The sequence below is a fragment of the Palaemon carinicauda genome, chromosome 1, assembly GCF_036898095.1.
Source record: "Palaemon carinicauda isolate YSFRI2023 chromosome 1, ASM3689809v2, whole genome shotgun sequence".
NCBI classification, from domain to species: Eukaryota; Metazoa; Arthropoda; class Malacostraca; order Decapoda; family Palaemonidae; genus Palaemon; species Palaemon carinicauda.
Window position 1 is genome coordinate 106,676,061 of NC_090725.1, and position 25,000 is coordinate 106,701,060.

The 25,000-nt window shown below is 35.7% G+C and overlaps 3 protein-coding genes across 3 annotated transcripts in view; 1 reads left to right on the top strand and 2 right to left on the bottom strand.

Moving 5' to 3' along the window:
* Positions 1-9,047, bottom strand: part of LOC137653082 (polycystin-1-like protein 2) — a 56,619-nt gene extending 47,572 nt beyond the window's left edge. The window contains exons 1-2 of the mRNA XM_068386508.1: positions 8,918-9,047; positions 3,936-4,101 (exon numbers count right to left, since the gene is read on the bottom strand). Coding sequence (XP_068242609.1) covers positions 3,936-4,101; positions 8,918-9,047 — 296 coding nt within the window. The remainder of the gene's footprint in view (positions 1-3,935; positions 4,102-8,917) is intronic.
* The window catches only part of Snr1 (SWI/SNF related, matrix associated, actin dependent regulator of chromatin, subfamily b, member 1), a 582,028-nt gene that overhangs the window by 106,816 nt on the left and 450,212 nt on the right, over positions 1-25,000 (bottom strand). The window lies entirely within an intron of this gene.
* On the top strand, positions 8,988-10,856 carry LOC137650760 (ovochymase-2-like). Its single transcript, XM_068383917.1, has 2 exons — positions 8,988-9,977; positions 10,327-10,856. Coding segments are annotated over exons 1-2 (837 nt in total). The 5' UTR covers positions 8,988-9,141; the 3' UTR covers positions 10,328-10,856.

Here is a 25,000-nt window from a genome sequence, read left to right on the forward strand (position 1 = left end):
TGCTTACCAGAGCTAAAGAGTCTCTTCATGGAATACAGATAGTAAGATACTTAAGTAAACATTTTAGTTAGAAATATCAATGTAGTGGGGGTAGAATACGATATAGATATCAGTAGAAAACCGTTGTGTTTAGATCAATCTCTTCTTAGCCCGCTAAATATTTTTCTAATTCAGCGATATTATTATAAATACATCGTTCCACCATCAAGGCTCCATTTGTGCAGAGAATAATGTTGTCATTGATAATATCTCTTTATTTATGAAAAAAAAAATTCCTTTAAAATTTCTCGATAAGACCGAATTTAGCATGGTGTTCTCAAGGTCTATAGATGGATCTTAATCTATAGACCTAGGATGCTCTATTATTTACTCACATTTAACTCTTCAAACTCAGAATATATTTTATCATTTATCGTCGTAGTATGTGAGATAGGTCTAAGGAAAGGCTGCAGTAATTACAATCTACTAGGCAGGCAGTTAATTCTAATAGCCAGGCCTTCTCCATCACGAGGCTCAATACTACACAGTATTCTAGAGGTTTTATTCCAGCTGTGACCAAGTTGTGGAATGATCTTCCTAATCGGGTAGTTGGATCAGTAGAACTTCAAAAGTTCAAAGTTGCAGTAAATGTTTTTATGTTGACCAGGCTGACATGAGTCTTTTTATAGTTTAGATATAGGCTACTACTACTACTACTACTACTAATAATAATAATAATAAAGATAATAATAATGATAATAATAATAATGATAATATTAGATATCTGGGAGAAAATTTCAATACATTATGAAAGAAATGTAAAATAAGATTTTAAATGATTATCTGCGTTGCGGAAAGACAACGGCTAGCTATCCTCCCTCCCTCCCCACCTAGGGCCAGCAGCCAGCCAGGGCCTCAGTATCAGTACCCACTTACCAGTGATCAGACGATGATCTGCAGCCCCTGTCTCCTCTGGAATACATTTTATACCTTTTATTCTTTATCGCCATTTGAACAAGATCAAATTAAAAGTTACAGAAGGTAATTTGGCGAAAATATGGTAATTGTGTCATCGTATGTTGGAGCAATTTGTCTCTGAGATGTGAAAATCTACATCATGGAGTCCCGAAGGGTGAGAGTTTGAAGGTAAGAAATGGTATTTGGGTTGGTCTGTTTAACTAATTTTGAAGGATATTGTGTTTTGTTGATTATTGTAGGAGTTATTAATGTATGTATAGTGCATGTAAATGATGAATTGTCAACCACATCGTAGTAACTAACAATTATAATTGTGTATACTAAAAATATGTATTTTTAGAAATAAATGTGTAAAACTATATTTTCTTATTAAAAGTAAAACAAAAAAAAAAACTGCGGTTAAAAGTAGATGTATATTTGTATTTTCGAAAATGTATTTATGAAATACATATGCTTTTAATAGTAATAATGACAGTAGACATAATAGTTATGACAATACCAGTAATAATTAGACCTATAGACCAACTGCCACACAAATGCATGGAGGAAATTTCAAATTTATGGTTGAACTACCATAAATATAAGGCCTTAATACCACATTTGTAAAGTCGAAAGCCTAGTAGGCCTATATATATGCTGCACGGTGTTAATTAGGATGATATAATATGGATAAAATGTTAAAAGGTGCTGTAGACTATTCGATAATTTTCACGTTTATGTAATCATCTATATTGTTTTTCCTTATTAGCAATCGCATACTGGTATAAAAAAATAACCTAATTAACATTCCATGTTGAAATCGTGCAATAGGGAAATAAAAAGGTGTAGACCTATGCGCCTTAGGGTTATAAACCTTTTTTCTCAGGAGAATATACTTAGATTCGCTCTTATGAAACATTCAAAGTAAATATTGATTTATAAAATTATAAAATACTCCTTAATATATTCATTTAGAATAAAATAATTAAAGTAGTGATATTATCCCAAAAGTGGCTGTATTCCTAAGTTTATTCGTAAATGCACTTTCGATTGGTTTAGGTTAGGGTAATGTTTTAACGTTGAACAGACTGATATAAGTACATTTTATAGTCTATATATGTAATATCTATTTTAATATTTTACTGCTCTTACAGTGTTTTATTTGAATTCATTGCTTCTCTTGTGGTGTATATATTTCCTTTTCTCACTGGGAGGTTTTTTCCTGTTAGGTCCCTTGGACTTATAGCCTCTTGCTTTTCTAACTGGGGTTGCAGCTTAGCTAGTAATGATAATAATAATATTGAATATTATTCCTTTATTTTGGCTACGTGTTATACACAACACTCAAAAACTTTTATCACACTATTGGATTTGAACAATTGTTTTGCGTTTATAGTAAAATTGTGGAACATAGTCAGAAAGTAACATTTAACGCTTTCTAGCCTTAGTGAATAAGACTAATTTTATTTTCTATATTAAGAAATAGAATCTATATGAATATGCTTGCACAATATATTTATACCATATACGAGATATATATATATATATATATATATATATATATATATATATATATATATATATATATATATATATATATATATATATACATATATATATTTATATATATATATATATATATATATATATATCTATATATATATATATATATATATATATATATATATATATACGAAATTATTATATTATTATTATTATTATTATTATTATTATTATTATTATTATTATTATTATTATTATTATTATTATACTAGCCAAGCTACAAGCCTAGTTGGAAAAGAAGGATGCTACAAGCACAGTGCAGAAATAAATGTGATATTATTATTATTATTATTATTATTATTATTATTATTATTATTATTATTAATGTTATTACTATTGTTATTACTAGCGAAGCTACAACCTTAGCTGGAAAAGTACGATGCTACAAGCACATTTCAGAAACAAATGTGGTATTATTATTATTATTATTAGCCAAGCTACAACCCTATTAGGAAAACCAATTAGCTATAAGATACACGAAGACGAATCATTACTTTATGTAAACATTTTCAAATGAAACAGCACCAAACTTAACTTCAGGTCACCGGGAAATCGGTTATGAGAACTTGGAAGTTGACTGGAAAGTGGTAGCCACTATAGTCAATTTTTTCAATGAGGCGCATTTGCACTGACTCGCTGGGGTGTCCTTTTAGCTCGGAAAAGTTTCATGGTTGCTGATTAGTTGGACAAGATAATTCTAACCAATCAGATAGCAGGAAACATTTCCGAGCTAAAAGGGCACCGCTGCGAGTCGGTGCAAATGCGCCTCATTAAAAAAAATGACCAGCCGCCCCTTGAGATACTACCGCAAGATAGTTATGGGGACCTTTGACTGGCCAGACAGTACTACATAGGATCATTCTCTCTGGTTACGGTTCTTTCCCTCTGCCTACACAGACACGGAATAGTCTGGCCTATTCCTTACAGATTCTCCTCTGTCCTCATACACCTGACAACACTGAGATCGCCAAACAATTCTTCTCCACCCAAGGGGTTAACTTCTGCACTGTAATTGCTCAGTGGCTGCTTTCCTCTAGGTAAGGGTAGAAGAGACTCTTTAGCTATGGTAAGCAGCTCTTCTAGGAGAAGGACACTCCAAAATCAAACCATTGCTCTCTATTCTTGGGTAGTTCCATAGCCACTGTACCATGGTCTAACAGTACCTTGGGTTAGAGTTCTCTTGCTCGAGGGTACACTCGGGCATACTTTTCTATCTAGTTTCTCTTCCTCTTGTTTTGTTGAAGTTTTTATAGTTTAAATAGGAAATATTTATTTTAATATTGTTACTATTCTTAAAATATTTAATTTTTCCTTATTTCCTTTCCTCACTGGGCTATTTTCCCAGTTGGGGCCCCTGGGATATAGCATCTTGCTTTTCCAACTAGGGTTGTAGCTTAGCATTTAATAATAATAATAATGATAATATAATCACTTACCGGATAATGACCTCCGGTACACTGGCTTCGACAATGAGGATCTCAGTGATGGCTGTTGCAGTTCGAGTGTCCTTTTGGATTGTCACCTCCATTTCGTAGGTCATGTCGAATTCGGTGAACTGGAACCCGTTCACGCTCAGTGTGCTCTCGGTGTGAGCCAGGAGATCTGAGGGTTTGTAAAGGGATGTAGGAGATTAAAGAAGATTTTTTCCTAATTAATAGATATCATAAGAGCATTGACATTCGTTTTGAATATATGTATATATACTAGTGTACGCAATCCGTCAATGATGACGGCTATATATTTAGATATGCACACACGCACGCGCGCACAGATTCAACCCTTCCCACTCCCTCCCCCTTTCCTAATTACACACATGCGCGCGCACAGATTCAACCCTTCCCAACCCACACCTTTCCTAACTGTACACACGCGCTCGCCCAGATTCACCCCTTCCCCCTTTCCCAACTATAACATGGCAGTTTCGGAAATTCGTGGAAGATTGTGGTTTCCGAGTGTACCAGTCGGGGTACCCCCTCTCACCAGGGTATGATTACACCTCTCCCCCATATCCGAAGGTTGGGGAGAGACCGAGTAGTCATACGTTTGGTAATACTGCTTAGCATGACAGGAGAGGGTCGGGGAGAGACCGAGTAGTCATACGTTTGGTAATACTGCTTAGCATGACAGGATATATATACACTATATATATATAATATATTATATATATATTTATATATATATATATATATATATATATATATATATATATATATATATATATATATATATATAGGTGCCGGTTTAGTATATATGTAGCCTACCTTTTTTATTCTGGGTTAGTATGTGGCCTACCTGGCTTGTTAGGTTAGGTAAGGTTAGGTTAGGTAAAGTTAGATTAGGCTACATACTAAAACAGATAGAACTTCGTAGACCATATTCGGAAGGTAGGCCACATACTAAAACCGGCACATATATATATATATATATATATATATATATATATATATATATAGAGAGAGAGAGAGAGAGAGAGAGAGAGAGAGAGAGAGAGGCCTCAGGCATGTCAATTCATGTGTGGGGTTTGACCAGTTTTCATCACCACGCGCATTGGTGATGGTGGGAGACTTTAGTCTTTGCTGCTCACAGCAAACCAACCTAGTATGGGTGGCCCTGACTACAGCTTTGCAGATCATGTCGATAAACAAACTCTTTCACCACGTTAAGGTATCTCCAATATGTGTATGCATTAGAGAGAGAGAGAGAGAGAGAGAGAGAGAGAGAGAGAGAGAGAGAGAGAGAGAGAGAGAGAGAGGCCTCAGGCATGTCAATTCATGTGTGGGGTTTGACCAGTTTTCATCACCACGCGCATTGGTGATGGTAGGAGACTTTAGTCTTTGCTGCTCACAGCAAACCAACCTAGTATGGGTGGCCCTGACTACAGCTTTGGAGATCATGTCGATAAAAAAACTCTTTCACCACGTTAAGGTATCTCCAATATGTGTATGCATTAGAGAGAGAGAGAGAGAGAGAGAGAGGCCTCAGGCATGTCAATTCATGTGTGGGGTTTGACCAGTTTTCATCACCACGCGCATTGGTGATGGTAGGAGACTTTAGTCTTTGCTGCTCACAGCAAACCAACCTAGTATGGGTGGCCCTGACTACAGCTTTGGAGATCATGTCGATAAAAAAAACTCTTTCACCACGTTAAGGTATCTCCAATATGTGTATGCATTAGAGAGAGAGAGAGAGAGAGAGAGAGAGAGAGAGAGAGAGAGAGAGAGAGAGAGAGAGAGAGAGAGGCCTCAGGCATGTCAATTCATGTGTGGGGTTTGACCAGTTTTCATCACCACGCGCATTGGTGATGGTGGGAGACTTTAGTCTTTGCTGCTCACAGCAAACCAACCTAGTATGGGTGGCCCTGACTACAGCTTTGGAGATCATGTCGATAAAAAAACTCTTTCACCACGTTAAGGTATCTCCAATATGTGTATGCATTAGAGAGAGAGAGAGAGAGAGAGAGAGAGAGAGAGAGAGAGATTGAGAGAGAGAGAGAGGCCTCAGGCATGTCAATTCATGTGTGGGGTTTGACCAGTTTTCATCACCACGCGCATTGGTGATGGTGGGAGACTTTAGTCTTTGCTGCTCACAGCAAATCAACCTAGTATGGGTGGCCCTGACTACAGCTTTGGAGATCATGTCGATAAAAAAACTCTTTCACCACGTTAAGGTATCTCCAATATGTGTATGCATTAGATGAAAAAATAAACTAAAGATGAAACGATATTAAGAAGTTTTTATAAGAAAACGCCTTTCGAGCTAAGAAGTCCATGTAGGAGGTCACCTCACGTTTAATGTCTGTACTTAAAGCGAAACTTCATGAAAAATATAATGGAACAAAGAGGGAAGTTATCATTAGGGGATTCAGCGTTATGAAGTTTCATCTGTGGTAGATGACGGGGGAGGGTGGGCTGTGGCACCCTAGCAGTACCAGCCGAACTGGGTTGAGTCCCTCGTCAGGCTGGGAGGAGCGTAGAGAGGAAAGGTCCCCCCCCCGCCTTTTTTTTATTTGTTTGATGTCAGCTACCCCCAAAAATTTGGGGAATTGCCTTGGTATATGTAGACTATGTATTATTATTATCATTAATATTATTATTATTATTATTATTACTACTGTTAAATAAGCTACAATCCTAGTTGGAAAAGCAGGATGCTATAAGTCCAAGGGCTCCAACAGGGAAAAATAGCCCTGTGAGGAAAGAAAATAAGGAAATAAATAAACTATAAGAGAATCAATGAACGATTAAAACAAAAAGAAATGAAGAACAGTAATAATATTATAACAGATCTTTCATATATAAACTATACATAAAAAGAGACTTATGTCAGCTGCTTCAACAATAAAATATTTCATTATTATTATTATTACTTGCTAAGCTACAACTCTAGTTGAAAAAGCAGGATGCTATAGGCCCGGGGGCCCATGGCCCAGTGAGGAAAGGAAACAGGAAAAATAAAATATTTTAAGAAAAGTAACATCATTAAATAAATATTTTCTATATAAACTATAAAAACTTTAACAAAACAAGTGGAAGAGAGATAATACAGAATAGTGTGCCCGAGTGTACCCTCAAGCAAAAGAACTCCAACCCAAGACAGTGGAAAACCATGGTACAGAGGCTAGGGCACTACCCAAGACTAGAGAACAATGGTTTGATTTTGGAGTGTCCTTCTCCTAGAAGAGTTGCTTACCATAGCTAAAGAGTCTCTACTGCCCTTACCTAGAACAAAGTGACCACTGCCAGTTTGAAGTTTTGATGGTATCCAAGATTACTATGAACGTCACAGGTGAGATTCTCTAAGATCACTGAAAGGTTGTTGTTAAAAGTGGTTTTAGCCAGTGCTGCGTTAACCCCGGGATTTCAAGCACAGTGGTAACGTGTTTGCCTAGCATTCACATAGCAGCAAATCGATCCCAGCCCGGGACCGTGAGTTTAGGCTGTTTACTGGGGAGGCCACTGCTGTGGTTGGGCACCACAGTGGAGGTTGGGCTTACTCGGCTGACGTTCTGGTGAGTATCTATTCTGATGAAACTGAAACCAGACACCTATAATCTTTTAACCTTCAATATTACAAGTAGAGTAAATAATCCACAATTTTCACATTTAACACTCAGTGTGAATCACTAGAACTTCAAAAGTTCAAACTCGCAGCAAATGTATTTATGTTGAACAGGCTTACATAAATACTTTTATAGTTTATATATCAAATATCTGTTTTAATTTTGGTCATGTTTTTAAGATGTTTTATTCAAATTTTTCATTACTTCTTATATCGTTTATTTATTTCCTCATTTCCTTTCCTCACTGGGCTATTTTTTCCCTGTTGGAGCCCTTGGGCTTCGCTTTTCCAACTAGGGTTGTAGCTTGGCTAATAATAATAATAATAATAATAATAATAATAATTTTAATAATGATGATGATGATAAAAGAAAGTTGTATAGGCTCCTGCTCTTGCTGGCTCCCTAGGCTGATTATATTATTATTATTATTATTATTATTATTAGCCAAGCTACAACCCTAGTTGGTAAAGCAAGATACCTATAAGCCCAAGGGCTCCAATAGGGAAAAATAGCTAAGTGAGGAAAGGAAATAAGGAAATAAATCAATGGTGAGAACAAGTTAACAATAAATCATTCTAAAACAGTAATAACATCAAAACAGGCATGTCCTATACAGTATAAACTATTAACAACGTCAAAAACGGATATGTCATATATAAACTATAAAAAGACTCATATCAGTCTGGTCAACATAAAAGCATTTGCTCCAACTTTGAACTTTTGAAGTTCTACTGATTCAACTACCCGATTAGGAAGATCATTTCACAACTTTGTAACAGCTGGAATAAAACTTCTAGAATACTGTGTAGTATTGAGCCTCATGATGGAGAACGCCTGGCTATTAGAATTAACTGCCTGCCTAGTATTACGAACATGATAGAATAGTTTACCTAGCTCAATTAAAATAACCTGCCGGGGCACATTGAGTGTCATACATACTCCTCCATAACACCATAAATTCCACCAAGATTTTTAAAACTCAAAGATCGTTGGTCGTCCCTCATAATATTCAAAATATGGCCCCATACGAGTAGGCCTATACAGAAATATTCTCACGCAAGAGGACAAATGGGTTATGTAAATAAAACATAGCAATGGGATTCAGCCGAGTTGAGTATTGCAAAACTGTTAAACAAGTTCAAAGAATGAAGTTACCAAAAAAAAAAAAAAAGCAAATTACGTAATTGTTTCTCCAATACTTAATACCCAAACGTTTAATGTAAAATGTTTACGACACCAATATGCTCTATATTAATAAAAAAATAAACAAAATATCGCACATAGATGAGAGGAAATAATAAGTAATATGAATTAAATACAATTTAGGTCCTACAACTTGTAAAGGTCTAAAGCACTAACTACCAGTTCGGTTCGTCCCCTCTCTGAAATTAGCGCCAAAGTGTTTGTCGATTGTAACGTCCAAAGGACTAAGTAAACTAGTCCCAAAGCTTCGAGCAAACCTTGTGTGATTCAGTATTATATCCGCCATTAGCTACTCCAAAAGGCTTACCTGAACTTTAATTTCTCTATTAGCCACATCTAAAGGCTTCCCTGACCTTAATTTAATTTAATCCAAGGGAAGGATGTTGACCCGCACTATTTTTCTCGTGGGGATAATCATAGCGCCGTGTGCTGGTATCCCATTTTTACCAACTCCTGCAGAGAGATCCGAGAATTTTACGTGTCCTAAGGAATGCGGCATCAGACATCCAGCCATTGCCAGAATCGTCGGAGGCGTTCGATCTAGTCTAGACAAGTGGCCATGGCTCGTGAGTCTAAGATCCTTCCCAAACAAGATTTTCTGCGGTGGGAGCATTCTGACATCCCGCCACATCCTGACATCGGCGCATTGCATGAAACCCTACAGGAACCTCTTATTCCTGATATTCGTCGTGGCCGGCGGAGAGAGCATCTTCTTCGGGCAACGTGCCTACATCCAGAGGGTTCATCTACACCCGCAGTATCAGAAGGAAGCGCCCTTTTATGCCGATGTGGCAGTTCTGCTTCTGACGGGTGACTTGGAGTTCAACACCGAGACGTCGCCGATTTGTTTACCCCCGCCGGGTTGGGTTCCCACAACTGGGCAGGACGTCACTGTCGTGGGTTGGGGGCGCATGTGGGAAAATGGCCTGTCTGCCTGGTTCCTTCAGGAGGTTATAGTCAACGTCGTAGAAACTACAAAGTGTCAAGAGGTTTTTGGGAACGACTGGGCGAGTGGTATGATATGTGCAGGAGCTCCTGGTAAGGATGCTTGCCAGGGAGATTCCGGAGGGCCCCTCCTCCTCCAAGACGAGGAAGGGAGGTGGGTCCTCGTTGGATTGGTGTCTTTTGGATTGGGCTGCGCCCGAGACGAAATCCCCGGAGTGTATTTAAGTATTGCGCCCTTCGTTGATTTCGTCAGTGCGTTCTTGTTGGAGTGAAGTTTAAAGGCTGCGAATAGGTACTACACGTTGTGGAACCCTTTGAAAAAATGTTTTCTAATTTAAATCTGTTAAAATTCTTTAAAAATTATCAAAGTGGTTCAAGATAGACTGATTTTAAAACCAGTCTCGGGATGTTATTCTTGGCACTAAGAAACCGGTATTATGTAAAATTTTATTGTGGCTATTAACCAGTCTCGTGTAAAAATATTTTAGTGGGGCCATTAACCAGTCTTGTAAAAATATTTTTTGTGGCCATTAACCAGTCGCGTGTAAAGATATTTTATTGTGGCTATTAACCAGTCGAGTGTAAAAATATTTTATTGTGGCTATTAACCAGTCGATTGTAATATATTTTATTGTGGCTATTAACCAGTCGATTGTAAATATATTTTATTGTGGCTATTAACCAGTCGATTGTAAACATATTTTATTGTGGCTATTAACCAGTCGATTATAAACATATTTTATTGTGGCTATTAAACAGTCGATTGTAAATATATTTTATTGTGGCTATTAACCAGTCGATTGTAAACACATTTCATTGTGGCTATTAACCAGTCGATTATAAACATATTTTATTGTGGCTATTAAACAGTCGAGTATAAACATATTTTAATGTGGCTATTAACCAGTCGTGTAAAAAATATTTAATCATGGCTATTAACCAGTCTTGTAAAAATATTTAATCGTGGCTATTAACCAGTCGTGTAAAAATATTTAATCGTGGCTATTAACCAGTCGTGTAAAAATATTTAATCGTGGCTATTAACCAGTCGTGTAAAATATTTAATCGTGGCTATTAACCAGTCGTGTAAAAATATTTAATCGTGGCTATTAACCAATCGAGTGTAAAAATATTTTATTGTGGCTATTAACCAGTCGTGTAAAATATTTAATCGTGGCTATTAACCAATCGAGTGTAAAAATATTTTATTGTGGCTATTAACCAGTCGTGTAAAATATTTAATCGTGGCTATTAACCAATCGAGTGTAAAAATATTTTATTGTGGCTATTAACCAGTCGTGTAAAATATTTAATCGTGGCTATTAACCAATCGAGTGTAAAAATATTTTATTGTGGCTATTAACCAGTCGTGTAAAATATTTAATCGTGGCTATTAACCAATCGAGTGTAAAAATATTTAATCGTGGCTATTAACCAGTCGTGTAAAATATTTAATCGTGGCTATTAACCAGTCGTGTAAAAATATTTAATCGGGGCTATTAACCAATCGAGTGTAAAAATATTTTATTGTGGCTATTAACCAGTCAAGTGTAAAAATATTTTATTCTGGCTATTAACCAGTCGATTGTAAAAATATAAATAATGTAATTTTAACAAATGATTCTATGCTTAGAATAGAGACTCATCTATGTCTTATAGACTTTTAATAATTAATGTTTGTTGGTTTTAATTTAGTTGAAACTACGAGCTAATAAAATATAAACTTTATCTTACTTATATTAATCTCCTTTGGAATCCTATCCATGAAATTGGAATGAATGAATTATATACATGTTATGATATTGTATAAATTTGAGTTAATATTTCTACTAGGTTTCAACAAGTAAAATTATTGGCTGACAACACAAGGGTTTTTAATTAATTAACCATTTTGTAATATTTATTATTATTATAATTATTTTATTATCATTATCATTATTTATTATTATTATCGTTATTATTGTTATTATTGCTATTATTATTATTAATTATTATTATTATTATTGTTATTATTATTATTATAAGATAAGCTACAACCCTAGTTGGAAAAGCAGGATGCTATAAGACAAAGGGTTCCAACAAGGAAAATAGCTCAGTGAGGAAAGGAAATGGATAAACCACGAGAAGTAATGATCAATATAGATGAAAATATTCTTAGATCAGTAACAACATTGAAATAAAATCTTTCATGATATAATACTTTAAATGTCTTTAATCTGTGCTAAAAATGTAAGTCTTAAACAACATACTTGACAAGAGGTAAATAAGCAATTATCAATACCTTGGGGCGGGTCCACCACTTCATTCTAGTTAAGACGTTCGTGTTTATCCTTAATTATTTTTCCATGTTAAACTATATTATGAAGGGCCAAGTGGGTCCGTAATAAAGGAATCTTAATGAGGAAAAGTCTCGCAAAGTAGTAATAGATGTTAGGGTAACATGTGTAGTTTTAGCGTGTTTTTTTTTTTAAGTTGTGATTGTGTATTATAATTGTGTATACTGTATGCTAAGGAGGAATCTCCCCAATATAATAATGAGCTGGTAGGTGTCTGACTATATATAATATCTTTATTCACGCTTACTCGGTATCAATGTCCATATATGTCAGTATGCCAGACAACTCTTAATCAATCAATCATTCACGCTGAGCAGTATTGCCAAACTTATAATTACACACTCTCTCTCTCTCTCTCTCTCTCTCTCTCTCTCTCTCTCTCTCTCTCTCTCTCTCGTAGTGAGGAGAGTAGTCATACCCTGGAGAGGGTGTACCCTGACAGGTACACTCTGAAACCCCACACTTCCATAAATTACCGAACCACCTGCTCGTAGTTAAAAAAAAAGAGAGGATGGGATGGGAAGAGTTGAGTCTGTGTTGCGCCCCTCTAAATATTTAGAATTCATATTTGACGGGTCGCGTACACTAGTCTAATATAAACTGCCTACTATATTGGTTACTCATTGGGTTACACTTACCAGGCCCATATCCAAAACAACCGGTTGACGTGGTTCCCTTAGGGGAAATGGGTTTAGCAGTGGGAGTCATCGGCCAGGTTTCTCCAAGTCTTTTGCAGCGGTAGCGAACTGTGAAATTCTGAAAATAGTGGAATGATAACGTATGGTTTGCATTATCATTATTATTATTATTATTATTATTATTATTAAATTATAAAAACTTAAAAAAGAGGAAGAGAAATGAGATAGAATAGTGTGACCGAGTGCATCCTCAAGCACTCTACCCCAAGAGAGTGAAAGACCATGGTGCAGAGGCTATGGCGCTATCCAATACCAGAGAACAATGGTTTGATTTTGGAGCTTACCATAGCCAAAGAGTCTTTTCTACCCTTGTCAACAGGAAAGTAGCCTCTGAACAATTGCATTGCAGCAGTTAACCCATTGAGCGAGGAAGAATTGTTTTTGGTAATCTGTGTTTTCAGGTGAATGAGGACAGAGGAGAATATGTAAAGAATAGGCCAGACTGTTCGGTGTATGTGTAGGCAAAAAGAAAATGAGCCGTAACCAAAGAGAAGGATTCAATGTAGTACTGTCTGGCCAGTCAAAGCACCCAATAACTCTTAAGTGGTAGTATCTCAAGCCTTACATTTTCTTCAGGCCAGTCAGGATCTGATGAAAATCTGACTGGCTCCAATAGTACACTCTGGGCTAGTCCCCTGGTGATGCGCGACATGGCGTTTTCTATGGCAATCACGTTAAGAGGAGTCTTGTTTATTTTGATGTATGTCGCTGTTGACTTTTCGAACTTCATCCAAGGTTCAAAACTAGGATCTGAAATAAAGAAAAGAGGCGTTATTTAGAGTACTAGTGTACGCGTCCCGTCAAAAATGACGGCTAAATATTCGGATAGATATGCACACACACACGGAGCCCCCTCTCACCAGGGTATGCCTACCCCCTCTCCACCCTACCCGGGGGACAGGTAGAGACCGAGTAATTGTACGTCTGGCAGTGCCACTGAGCATGACCGGAAAGAAATATGTATATAGCCAGACACTTGCTCTTACTTATAAAAGGAAACTCTACTGTAAATTTCGGTATCAATAATCTTAATGACTTGTTTCAAACTTGACAGTTTTAAATATTGCTTGTGGATATGATTGCACGAAAATAACAATAAACATATTAACACTAAGTAGCAACAGTTATAATGAAAAGTAATTTTTCTGTCTATACGTCATTAATTTCCATTAATAATTTTGCGTCAATTAACTTTAAATATTCACTCGAGAAGATTACACTTCTTGTAATAAGGCTGTTAATCATTCAGTATGTTCTATATGATTGCTAATATATCAACAATAACAACAAATATAGCCGTTTCTAGTCCATTGCAGGACAAAGGCCTCAGACAAGTCAATTCATGCCAGGCGTTTGGTCAATTTTCATCACCACGCTGGCCAGTGAAGATTGGTGATAATGGGATATTTTCATCTGATAGCTCGCAGAATACCAATCTAATATGGGTGTCCCTGACTAGTAGAGCTTTGCTGATCATGGTGATACACAAATCATTTCACCACGTTAAGGTATCTCCGCTTAGAAGGGGAGGTATTAATACATTGCTGTATAAAGATTACCATTGAATATTGTATTTACACATTGTCATATATTTGTTATGGAGATAAGATTAATTGTCTTATCATCCTTTTATTCATAGGCTTTATAGGCCGTCCATGAATGGTAGAAGCAAGGTACAGTGACATTGTCCTATCAAGCAGGACAATTCCCTAGAGACTGACCATATATACATATGATCAGCGCCCAAGTCCCTTCTCCACCCTAGCTAGGACCAAGGAGGGCCAGGCAATGGCTGCTGATGGCTCACCAGATAGACCTATAGGCTCCCCCAAACACCCCATCCTTAGCTCGCAAAGATGGTGAGATTGCAGGGATATAATGAACTAACGAGTTTGAGCGGGACTCGAACCCCAGTCTGGCGTTCACCAGTCAGGGACGTTACTACATCGGCCAGCAGAATCACAGAAATTAAAACCTCGTTTCTAAGGTTACCATTAGGCAAATTGCCCATCTCACAGCTGTGTCTGAATGTACCATTCAAATTTCACAGTGCATTATCCAAACTAGGTTCATCTTTTTCTTGTTATCGTTCAATGCTTTAATTGCGCAGTACTCACCTTGCATCTTAACGGTGTAAATCATTTTGTAGTAGCCATAGTTCAAGAAGAGAGGTGGAATTAGTAGTTCAGATTTATTCCAAGAGCTTATGAGTCCCATCAGTATAACGTCATTCACTTCTTCCCCTGTCAGTTCATCCACTGTACGTATCTGCCATTGCTTCCTGTGGAATAGAAATCAACATATTATTGGGGCAATGAATTACTAACTTGTATAGAGCAGTAAGAAACATGTAATCAATTACGCAGAAATGCTCACTAGTAGGATTTCACCCCGTGAAAAAGAAACTTGTTTTATTTTCGTGCCACGTGAAAATTCTAGTTATCTGCGCTAAGGAGGTTATAAAATGACCAGTGTTTATTGGTCTTTTAGTTTTTCTGGTAGCAGGATTGCGTCAAAATGTTTGCCGGATTTTCAAAAATTTTTAACATCAGATAGGTATTCTGCTCCGGAAAAACCCATTAGATTTTGGAGAGGATCTAGATTAAGATCGGAATTATTATTATTATTATTATTATTATTATTATTATTATTATTATTATTATTATTATACAGTAGATTCACTTACGGTCAATGTATGAAAAAGGAAAAGCTTGGTCCGTAGACTTGAGTAAAATGTTGACAATGTTTATTGGCAGAGGTCTGAAATCTATGATTGCTCTTTCTACTTATTGTTTGCTTTTTTTCAAGTTATATTTATCGCATCCTGCTCTCCCACCTAGGGTTATAGCTAAACTAATGATAATAATAACTAGACGGAGGCTCAGTAGAGAGCATGCCTTCAACATGCTAAGCAGTTTTATTTTGCTCTTAACTCCACTGCGTAGTTGTACTTCGATGCATTTTATTCAAAATCTAATGAATTTGTCCTTGAGTCATACTCCTCATATTCACCAAGTTTTGTTGAAATTGGTAATATTTTTTTTTTTGCGCAATGTTGTTCACAAACAAAAATAAATTAGCAATATATTTGCCATTTACTTAACTTTGCAATTATTTTCAAAGTACTGCTGCGTACTTGTACCCTAATGTACTTTATCCAAAATGTTACAGATTCATCCTTGGGTCATACCCAATATGACTACCAAGTTTGGTCAAAATCGGTGCAGTAGTTTTTGTGTAAAGTTGCTCACAAACTAACAACCAAACGAATAAATAAATAAACTAACTATCCAAAATGATACAGATTCATCCTTGGCTCATACCCAACATGACTACTAAGTTTGGTCAAAATCGGTGCAGTAGTTTTTGTGTAAAGTTGCTCACAAACTAACAACCAAACCAATAAATAAATAAACTAACTATCCAAAATGTTACAGATTCATCCTTGGCTCATACCCAACATGACTACTAAGTTTGGTCAAAATCGGTGCACTAGTTTTTGTGTAAAGCTGCTCACAAACAAATAACTAAATAAAGTAATTATCCAAAATTTTACAGATTCATCCTTGGATCATAACACAAATGACTACCAAATCTGGTCAAAATCGGTGCTGTAGTTTTTGTGTAAAGTTGCCAACAAAAGAACGAACAAACAAATAGATAAATGTTACAGATTCATCTTTGGCTCACACCCAACAAGACTACCAAGTTTGGTTAAAATCGGTGCAGTAGTTTTTGAGTAAAGCTACTCACAAACAAACAGACTCAGGTGACTACATACCCTTCGAAAAATATTGGATTTTAGCGAAGGCAATTATAAGAATCCAGGAACTTACACTGCATTTTGGGTGACATTACAGTCCACCACAGTCGTTGTGGGGATGCTGAAGCTCACAGATCTATTGTATTCCTTAGCTTCCAAGTAATTCAAAGTCCCTCCGGTGATTTCTACAATAGGGTGGTTACAAGCTACTGAAGTGACCAGTGCGCTGGTAGAATAAGCTGTACTGCCACGGTCATTGTAAGCTAGGGCCGACACCGCGTAGAAATTGTCTTCCCTGAAACAAAAATTGAGAATTGGGGAGTTGATTTCTCTCTCTCTCTCTCTCTCTCTCTCTCTCTCTCTCTCTCTCTCTCTCTCTCTCTCTCTCTCTCTCTCTCTCTCTCTCTCATTTTTAGTAAAGAATCAACGTATATTATTTACTCACTGCATCTTTTACTTGATTTTAAGTGGGAGACATTGATATATATATATATATATATATATATATATATATATATATAATATATATATATAATATATATATATATGTATATATAATATATACACACACACATATATATATATATATAAATATATATATATATATACATATATACATACATGCACACATATACATACATATAACCAGGCACTTTCTCTTTATCACATACGAGAGATACCATGTACCGAATTTCTCTCTCTCTCTCTCTCTCTCTCTCTCTCTCTCTCTCTCTCTCTACATACTAATCCTCCTCACTCACGTATAATTATGAGTAATATTGAAGCTGAGTTCGAGGACAGGGACGCTCGGGTTGTAGACTGCGTGCGAAAAGTTCTTCTGACAGATATACTGGTCCCCGAAGGCTTCCATTGGATTCATATCTCCCCAGTCGATGATGAGACAAGAGGCGCTGGATACCGAATCAAATGTCACGGAGAACACTTTGTCCTTGAACTGAAGGAAAAAAATCGAAAAAGAAAAAAATAGATAAATTAGAAAAGTCCTTAGAATGATATTGGGAGTTAAATGGCAGGACAGTTTTAGAAATGAAACTATAAAAGAGGTTAATCGAGTGCCATATGTGGATGATATCATGATGAGGGGTAGAAGGAGATGGTTTAGGCATGTTCTTCGAGCTCCCCAAGAGAGATTAGTTCGCCAAATGTTCAGCTCGGCTCCACAAGGCACTAGAAGAGTTGGAAGACCCAGACCTACATGGCTGAGGACTATGAAGCACGAAGTATGGGATGATGAGTGAAGAAGTACTGGCCAAATCTAACCGAGGCCCTTTGCGTCAATAAACGTAGGAGGAGATGATGAAATTAGAAATCATTATAATGAAGAATTGAACGGTTGTGGTGGCCGAGGTGGTAACGTCCCTGACTGTTGAACGCCAGACTAGGGTTCGAGTCCCGCTCAAACTCGTTAGTGTCTTTGGTTGCTGCAGAGACAAGGGACAGTGATATTGCCCAAGTAGGCTGGACAATACCTTAGAGACTTACCATAAATCATATGATCAGCGCCCAAACCCCCAGAATGGCTACTGATGACTCAGCAGGTAAACCTATAGGCTTCTCGAAACACCCCATCCTCAGCTCACAAGGACGGTGAAGTTGCGCACACTTAAGGAACTAACAAGTTTGCGCGGGACTCGAACGTCCATCTGGTGATCAAGAAGCAGAGACGTCACCAATAAGAAACAGTTTGTTGATAACTGTTCAGTTTTAGGGCATAACTAGAAAAGGACATGAATGAGGTGGAGAAGCCTTCAGAGCATTACTTACCTCATAAAATAAGCACAATGAACTACTAGAAGTCAATGGAGAAGTCTAGGATATTTAAGGCAAAGTTCACAATTTAGGTGAAGAAAAACAATCGGAGAACTTAGTCCGGCAGTGCACTAGAAATTGCTGTATTTGTTACTGTTGTTATAAAGGTAATAACTGTGGTAGTCTATAAGAAACGTCCCTGCCTAGCGATATGCCGGACTAGAGGTCGAGTCCTGCTTAAGCCCCTTAGTTTCTTGTAGTGTCTGCAACTTCACCATCCTTGTAAGCTAGGATGGGGGCTTTGGGGTAGCCTATAGGTCTACCTGTTGAGTCATCAGCAGCCATTGCCTGGTCCTCCCTGGTCCTAACTTGGGTGTAAAGGGGGATTGGGTGCAGATCATACGTATATATGGCCATTCTCTAGGGTATTGTCTTGCTAACCAGGGTAATGTCACTGTCTATTGCCTCTGCCATTCACGGGTGGCCTTTAAACCTTTAAACACTATCAAGAACTAGAGGGGCACTCAGTAGAATGCAGACATCCGCCGCGACAGCTTATTTCAGGCCATTTGCTCGACCGTGACCTTGACGTTTGACCTCAACTTTCCAAAATTTAATTTAATAACAGTTAATCCCTGCAATTTTCATTACTGTACAATTAAAAATGTGGCCAGGAAGCTGTTCACAAACAATTACACAAACAGGGGGTAAAACATAAGCTCCATCCAGCTTCGTTAGCGAAGGTAATTATGATAGTCAGGAAATGGTACTATAGTCAATTTTTTTAGTGAGGCAGATTTGCACTGACTCGCAAGGGTACCCTTTTAGCTCTGAAAACTTTCCTGCTTGGACAAGATAATTCTAACCAATCATATAGCAGGAAACTTTTCCGAGCTAAAAGGGCACCGCTACGAGTCAGTGCAAATGCTCCTCTTTAAAAAAAATCGAGTCGGAAAAGTTTCCTGCTTGCTGATTGGTTGGACAAGATAATTCTAACCAATCAGATAGCAGGAAACTTTTTCCGAGCTAAAAGGGCACCGCTGCGAGTCAGTGCAAATGCTCCTCATTAGAAACAAATCGAGTATAGTTATTTACCTTGCCCATGACGATGGAGTAATCATCAATGCGTAGATTCGTAATCTCCCTCACGATGTAAATACACAGGTCGTATGTGGCTTGCTCGTCGGCTCGCCAAGCAAGAACTGTTAGGTTGTACATGCCATCCTGGGGGTTATAGATCGAATACGTGTATCTTTAGAACGCTCTATACTGTGTGGATGTTATATTTATGCATGTGTATATTTGATTATGTTTCTGAAGATATATATATATATATATATATATATATATATATATATATATATATATATATATATATATATATACACACCAATTTATATCTACCTATATGTGTATGTAGTGTATCTATATATCTGTGTATTTTACATATGCATACATATGTATGCATGTATATGTATTTGGATGTATATATGCAATATATAATGTAATGTATATATTTAGATATTTATTTGAATAATATATATATATATATAAATATTTATATATATATATATATATATATATATATATATATATATATATATGCAGAGAGAGAGAGAGAGAGAGAGAGAGAGAGAGAGAGAGAGAGAGAGAGAGAGAGAGAGAGAGAGAGAGAGAGAGAGATATGAATGAATTAAAAATTCATGAATAATTAGTATATTGAATATATAAATCAAATCTATGGAATTAATGTGTAGAATACATAAGTTCAGCAGAATTTCTATCAGACACAAATATATCTTAGGGAAAATCGTCCTTTTTCTTATACTTTTACCATTGAAATATTGCAACCTTTATTTCTTATACTGAATTTAATCATATTCCTGATAATCCATTTATTAATAACCGAGCAATCGAGGCTGACTGGAAAAGTAACTAGGCACTAAATAATTGACGAAAGATAGAAATATATGAAAGATTGGAAAATTAACCAACGTAATACAAGAACATGATAGTATATAACACTGAATTAGAAAAACATGAGATTAAAAATAGCTCACCTCAGAAAAGCTATACATCATAGTGGTAGATTCGGGGTCCAGTGGGTTTATAACTGTGACGTTTTGCAGAACAGTGCCGTTGTGTGTGAAGTATAGGGAGTACTCGTCCACGGTACCTTGAGAAAATTCGGTTGTTGTTATTATTATTATTATTTTTTTTGTGTTATTTGTAGTAGTAGTAGTAGTAGTAGTAGTAGTAGTAGTAATCACCTAAATTACAACCCTATTTGGAAAAGCGAATCATCCACGGATCCTTTACAAATTCGGCTGTTATTATTACTATTATTATTATTAGTAGTAGCGGTAGTAGTAGAGGTAGTAGTAGTCACCTAAATTACAACCCTAGTTGGAAAAGCGAATCATCAACGGATCCTTTAGAAATTAGGCTGTTATTATTATTATTATTATTATTAGTAGTAGTAGTAGTAGTAATAGTAGTAGTAGTAGTAGTAGTCACCTAAATTACAACCATAGTTGGAAAAGCGAATCATCCACAGTTCCTTTAGAAATTCGACTGTTATTATTATTATTATTATTATTATTATTATTTTTTAGCAGTAGTAGTAGTAGTAGTAGTAGTAGTAGTAGTAGTAGTAGTAGTAGTCACCTAAGTTACAACCTAGCTGGGAAAGCGAGTGTAAAGTTTTTAGAGAGAGAGAGAGAGAGAGAGAGAGAGAGAGAGAGAGAGAGAGAGAGAGAGAGAGAGAGAGAGAGAGAGAGATTTATGTTTTAGTAAGAAAATTTTTATTGACCTTTTATCAGAACCTGAGAATTTCTGTTTTTAGAATTTCAACTTTTCTGAGAAACAGGTTTTATAGATAAGATTTAAATTTCCATTAATCAGAGATTTTTTAATTCATAATATACTTATTTTTTCCATTATATTGTATATATATTTTGTTTTATGTATTTATTTAGCATTAATATAAATATTTTTTTCTAGTTTCAAATTTAATCATGCCAGCTATGTGAGAGTCAAGCTTGACTCATTGGGCTGGTTTATCTAATCCTCTTAATAATAACAACCTAACAGGGAAAATAGCTCAGTGAGGAAAAGAAATAAGGAAACAGATAGAATAGCGTGTCCGAGTGTACCCTCAAGCAAGAGAACTCTAACCCAAGAGAGTGGAACACCAATGTACAGAGGCTATGGTACCACCCAAGACTAGAGAACAATTGTCTGACTTTGGAGTGTCTTTCTTCTAGAAGAGCTGCTTACCATAGCTAAAGAGTTTTTTCTACCCTTATTGAGTAGAAAGTAGCCGCTGGACAATTACACCCCTTGATTGAAGAAGAAATTTTTAGTTATCTTATTGTTGTAAGGAGTATGAGGACAGAGGAGAATGTGTAAAGAACAGGCCAGAACATTCGATATATGTGTAGGTAAAGGCAAAACGACCCGTAACCAGATACAGATCAATGTACTAACCAATAATAAATATCAATTAGAATCCCAAATGCTGTAGAAACAGACAAATATCTTCATTTTTAAGATACAGACAAATATAGAAGCAAATATTAACTGTATTAATACTTCAAATGCTTTAAAAGACTTGTTTATTACCTGTTGTCATATAAGGGATGAACGTAAGATTTGTTTCGGCTGGTAGCTGGTCACTCATTGGTCCAAAGCCATCCAATAATTCGTAAGGTGTGGAGGGACTTGAATGGTACTTAACTGTTATGTTGAAGTCCTGGATTTTTTCTTGAATCGTCACCTAAACGAAAAGAGAAATTGGTAGTTCCATTATACTGTATATGTAGTGTATATATATATGTATATATATATATATATATATATATATATATATATATATATATATATATATATACAGGTATATATAGGTTTAGTATGTATGTGTTTGTATACACATAGATTTATATATCCATATATATGCAAGTATATATAGTAAATATATGTGTATAGTTATCTATATATATGTGTGTATATATAAGTGTGTATGCATATATATACAGTATATATATATATATATATATATATATATATATATATATATAGAGTATATATATGTATATATATTATATATATGCAGTACATATATGTGTGTATATATATATATATATATATATATATATATTATATATGCAGTATATATATATTATATATATATATATATATATATATATATATATATATATATATATATATATATATATAAATACATTTAGAGGTACCAGAGAGACATCAATCTCTCTCTCTCTCTCTCTCTCTCTCTCTCTCTCTCTCTCTCTCTCTCTCTCTCTCTCTCTCTCTCATCAATATTTCAATATGAGCCCTTTGCACTAACTCTCTCCCTAGGTCTGTTTCTCCAACTCTATATAAACAGTATGTATGTATTTCTCGCTCTAAGGCTTATTACTCTCTCTCTCTCTCTCTCTCTCTCTCTCTCTCTCTCTCTCTCTCTCTCTCTCTCTCTCTCTCTCTCTCTCTCTCTCAATATGAACCGTTTGCATTTAGTATCTTTCTAATTCTGTTTTTCCAACTGCATATACAGTATGTATGTATTTCTCTCTCTCTCTCTCTCTCTCTCTCTCTCTCTCTCTCTCTCTCTCTCTCTCTCAATATGAACCGTTTGCATTTAGTATCTTTCTAATTCTGTTTTCCCAACTGCATATACAGTATGTAAGTATTTCTCTCTCTCTCTCTCTCTCTCTCTCTCTCTCTCTCTCTGACCCACCACGCAGTTTACGGTAACCCGAGACACATCATTGGCGATTGTAGCATTGACGGTGAAGGTCCCAGCTTGGGCATAGGCGTGAGTGAATTCTGGAAGCTGGTTCCCTGGATCCGTGAAGCTGTAGATCTCTGACATGCCTCCGTCTCCCCAGTCGATCGTGGCTTCGGCAGACGTTGGGAAATTGGCTCCGGTCGTCTCGGTGAAGATGATTTTAGGCACTGCAGTTGGAAATATGATTGGTTAAAACTTTGATTTAAAGTTTTCGATTTCTATGTATATATTATTTTAAGCACTGCAGTTGAAAATATTAGTGGTTACATTTTAATTTTAATTTTTTGATTTCTATATATAGATTATTTTAGGCACTGCAGTTGGAAATATTGATTACTTTTTAGTTTTAGTTTTTCGATTCATATATAAACGAAACTATAGCGGATTAATTTCTGCCAAATTAAAATTTGAATTCTAATTTTTCGATTTTTATATATAAACGATTTTACGCACTGCAGTTGGAAATATTATTGGTTACATTTTGATTTTAAATTCTTCGATTCATATATAAACGAAAATATTACGGATTAATTTCTACTGAGTTAAAACCAGAATTTTAATCTTTTGATTTTTATATGTATAAATTATTTTAGGCACATTATTGATTAAAACTTGAATTCTAATTTTTTGAATTCTATTTATAAACGCTTCTAGGCATTACAGTTGAAAATGTAATTTATTAAATTTTAATTTTAATATTTCGATTTCCATACATAAACTAATGAAAGCCACTCTAACCATTGAAATGGTAAATTATCTGGTTAGGCACTGCAGTTGAAAATCTATCACATTAAAACTGTTCTTTTTATTTTTCGATTTCTGATATAAACGAAGTCTTATACCACTGTAACTACAGAAATGGTAAAATATCTGGTCATTCAGAGCTGGTTTTATATGCACTAGGATAATATATATGTATATATATATATATATATATATATATATATATATACATATATATATATATATATATATATATATATATATATAATTTATATATACATATATATATTTTTAATTATTTCATTAGATAGTCTAAACTGAAAATTTCTGGCGGTTTCGATTTGTTTAGATAAAGGTATTTTTCCTTGAACATTTATAGTTATACCTTACCGTCTTTGTAACTTCTATCAAAAATTCCTAAGCAATGAGACACCCATTTTTATTTGTGTTTCTTTACATGGGCGATATTCACCAAAAAGTCACCTATTGAATTCGTTTCATATGCTGCCATAATTTCATAACCGAGTGTACCCTCAAGCAAGAGAACTCTAACCCAAGACAGTGGGAAACCACGGTACAGAGGCTATGGCACTAACAAACATTAGAGAACAATAATTTGATATTTGTTGTGTCCCTCTTCTAGAAGAGCAGCTTACCATAACTGAAGTCTTTTCTACCCTTACCTAGAGGAAAGTAGCCACTGAACAATTGCAGTGCAGTAGTTAACCCCTTGAGTGAATAAGGATTTTTACGGTTGTCCTAGTGTTGTCAGGTGTATGAAGGAAGAGAAGAATGTGTATGTTCCATTGTTCCTTGAACAACACATTTATAGGAATACATTTTAGCCTAGCCTCTATTAACCTGAAGTAACATAACCGAGTTTTACCTGACCGGGAATCTGAAATCCTCTTCACAAACTGATCTCAGATGATTCATCATGTATGGAGACACACACACACGCACAATCATAAGATATAACTATCTACTTCAAGGGATATGTTGTAGTGGAAATGATGTTCAGACTGATAAATTGGATAAAGGTTATAGATAGATAATTCGTGTGTTGAACCGTATGAAATTTTAAATATGTTGCATAATTTTGATAAGTAATGTAAATCTCCGTACCTTGCGTCTTTCTCTGTGATATCTTGAAAATTATTGTTTCAGTTCATTCAGTGTGTTTGTATGTATATA

Excerpts from the sequence above, each read along its gene's own strand:
- LOC137650760 (XM_068383917.1), top strand. The coding sequence starts at position 9,142 with ATGTTGACCCGCACTATTTTTCTCGTGGGGATAATCATAGCGCCGTGT.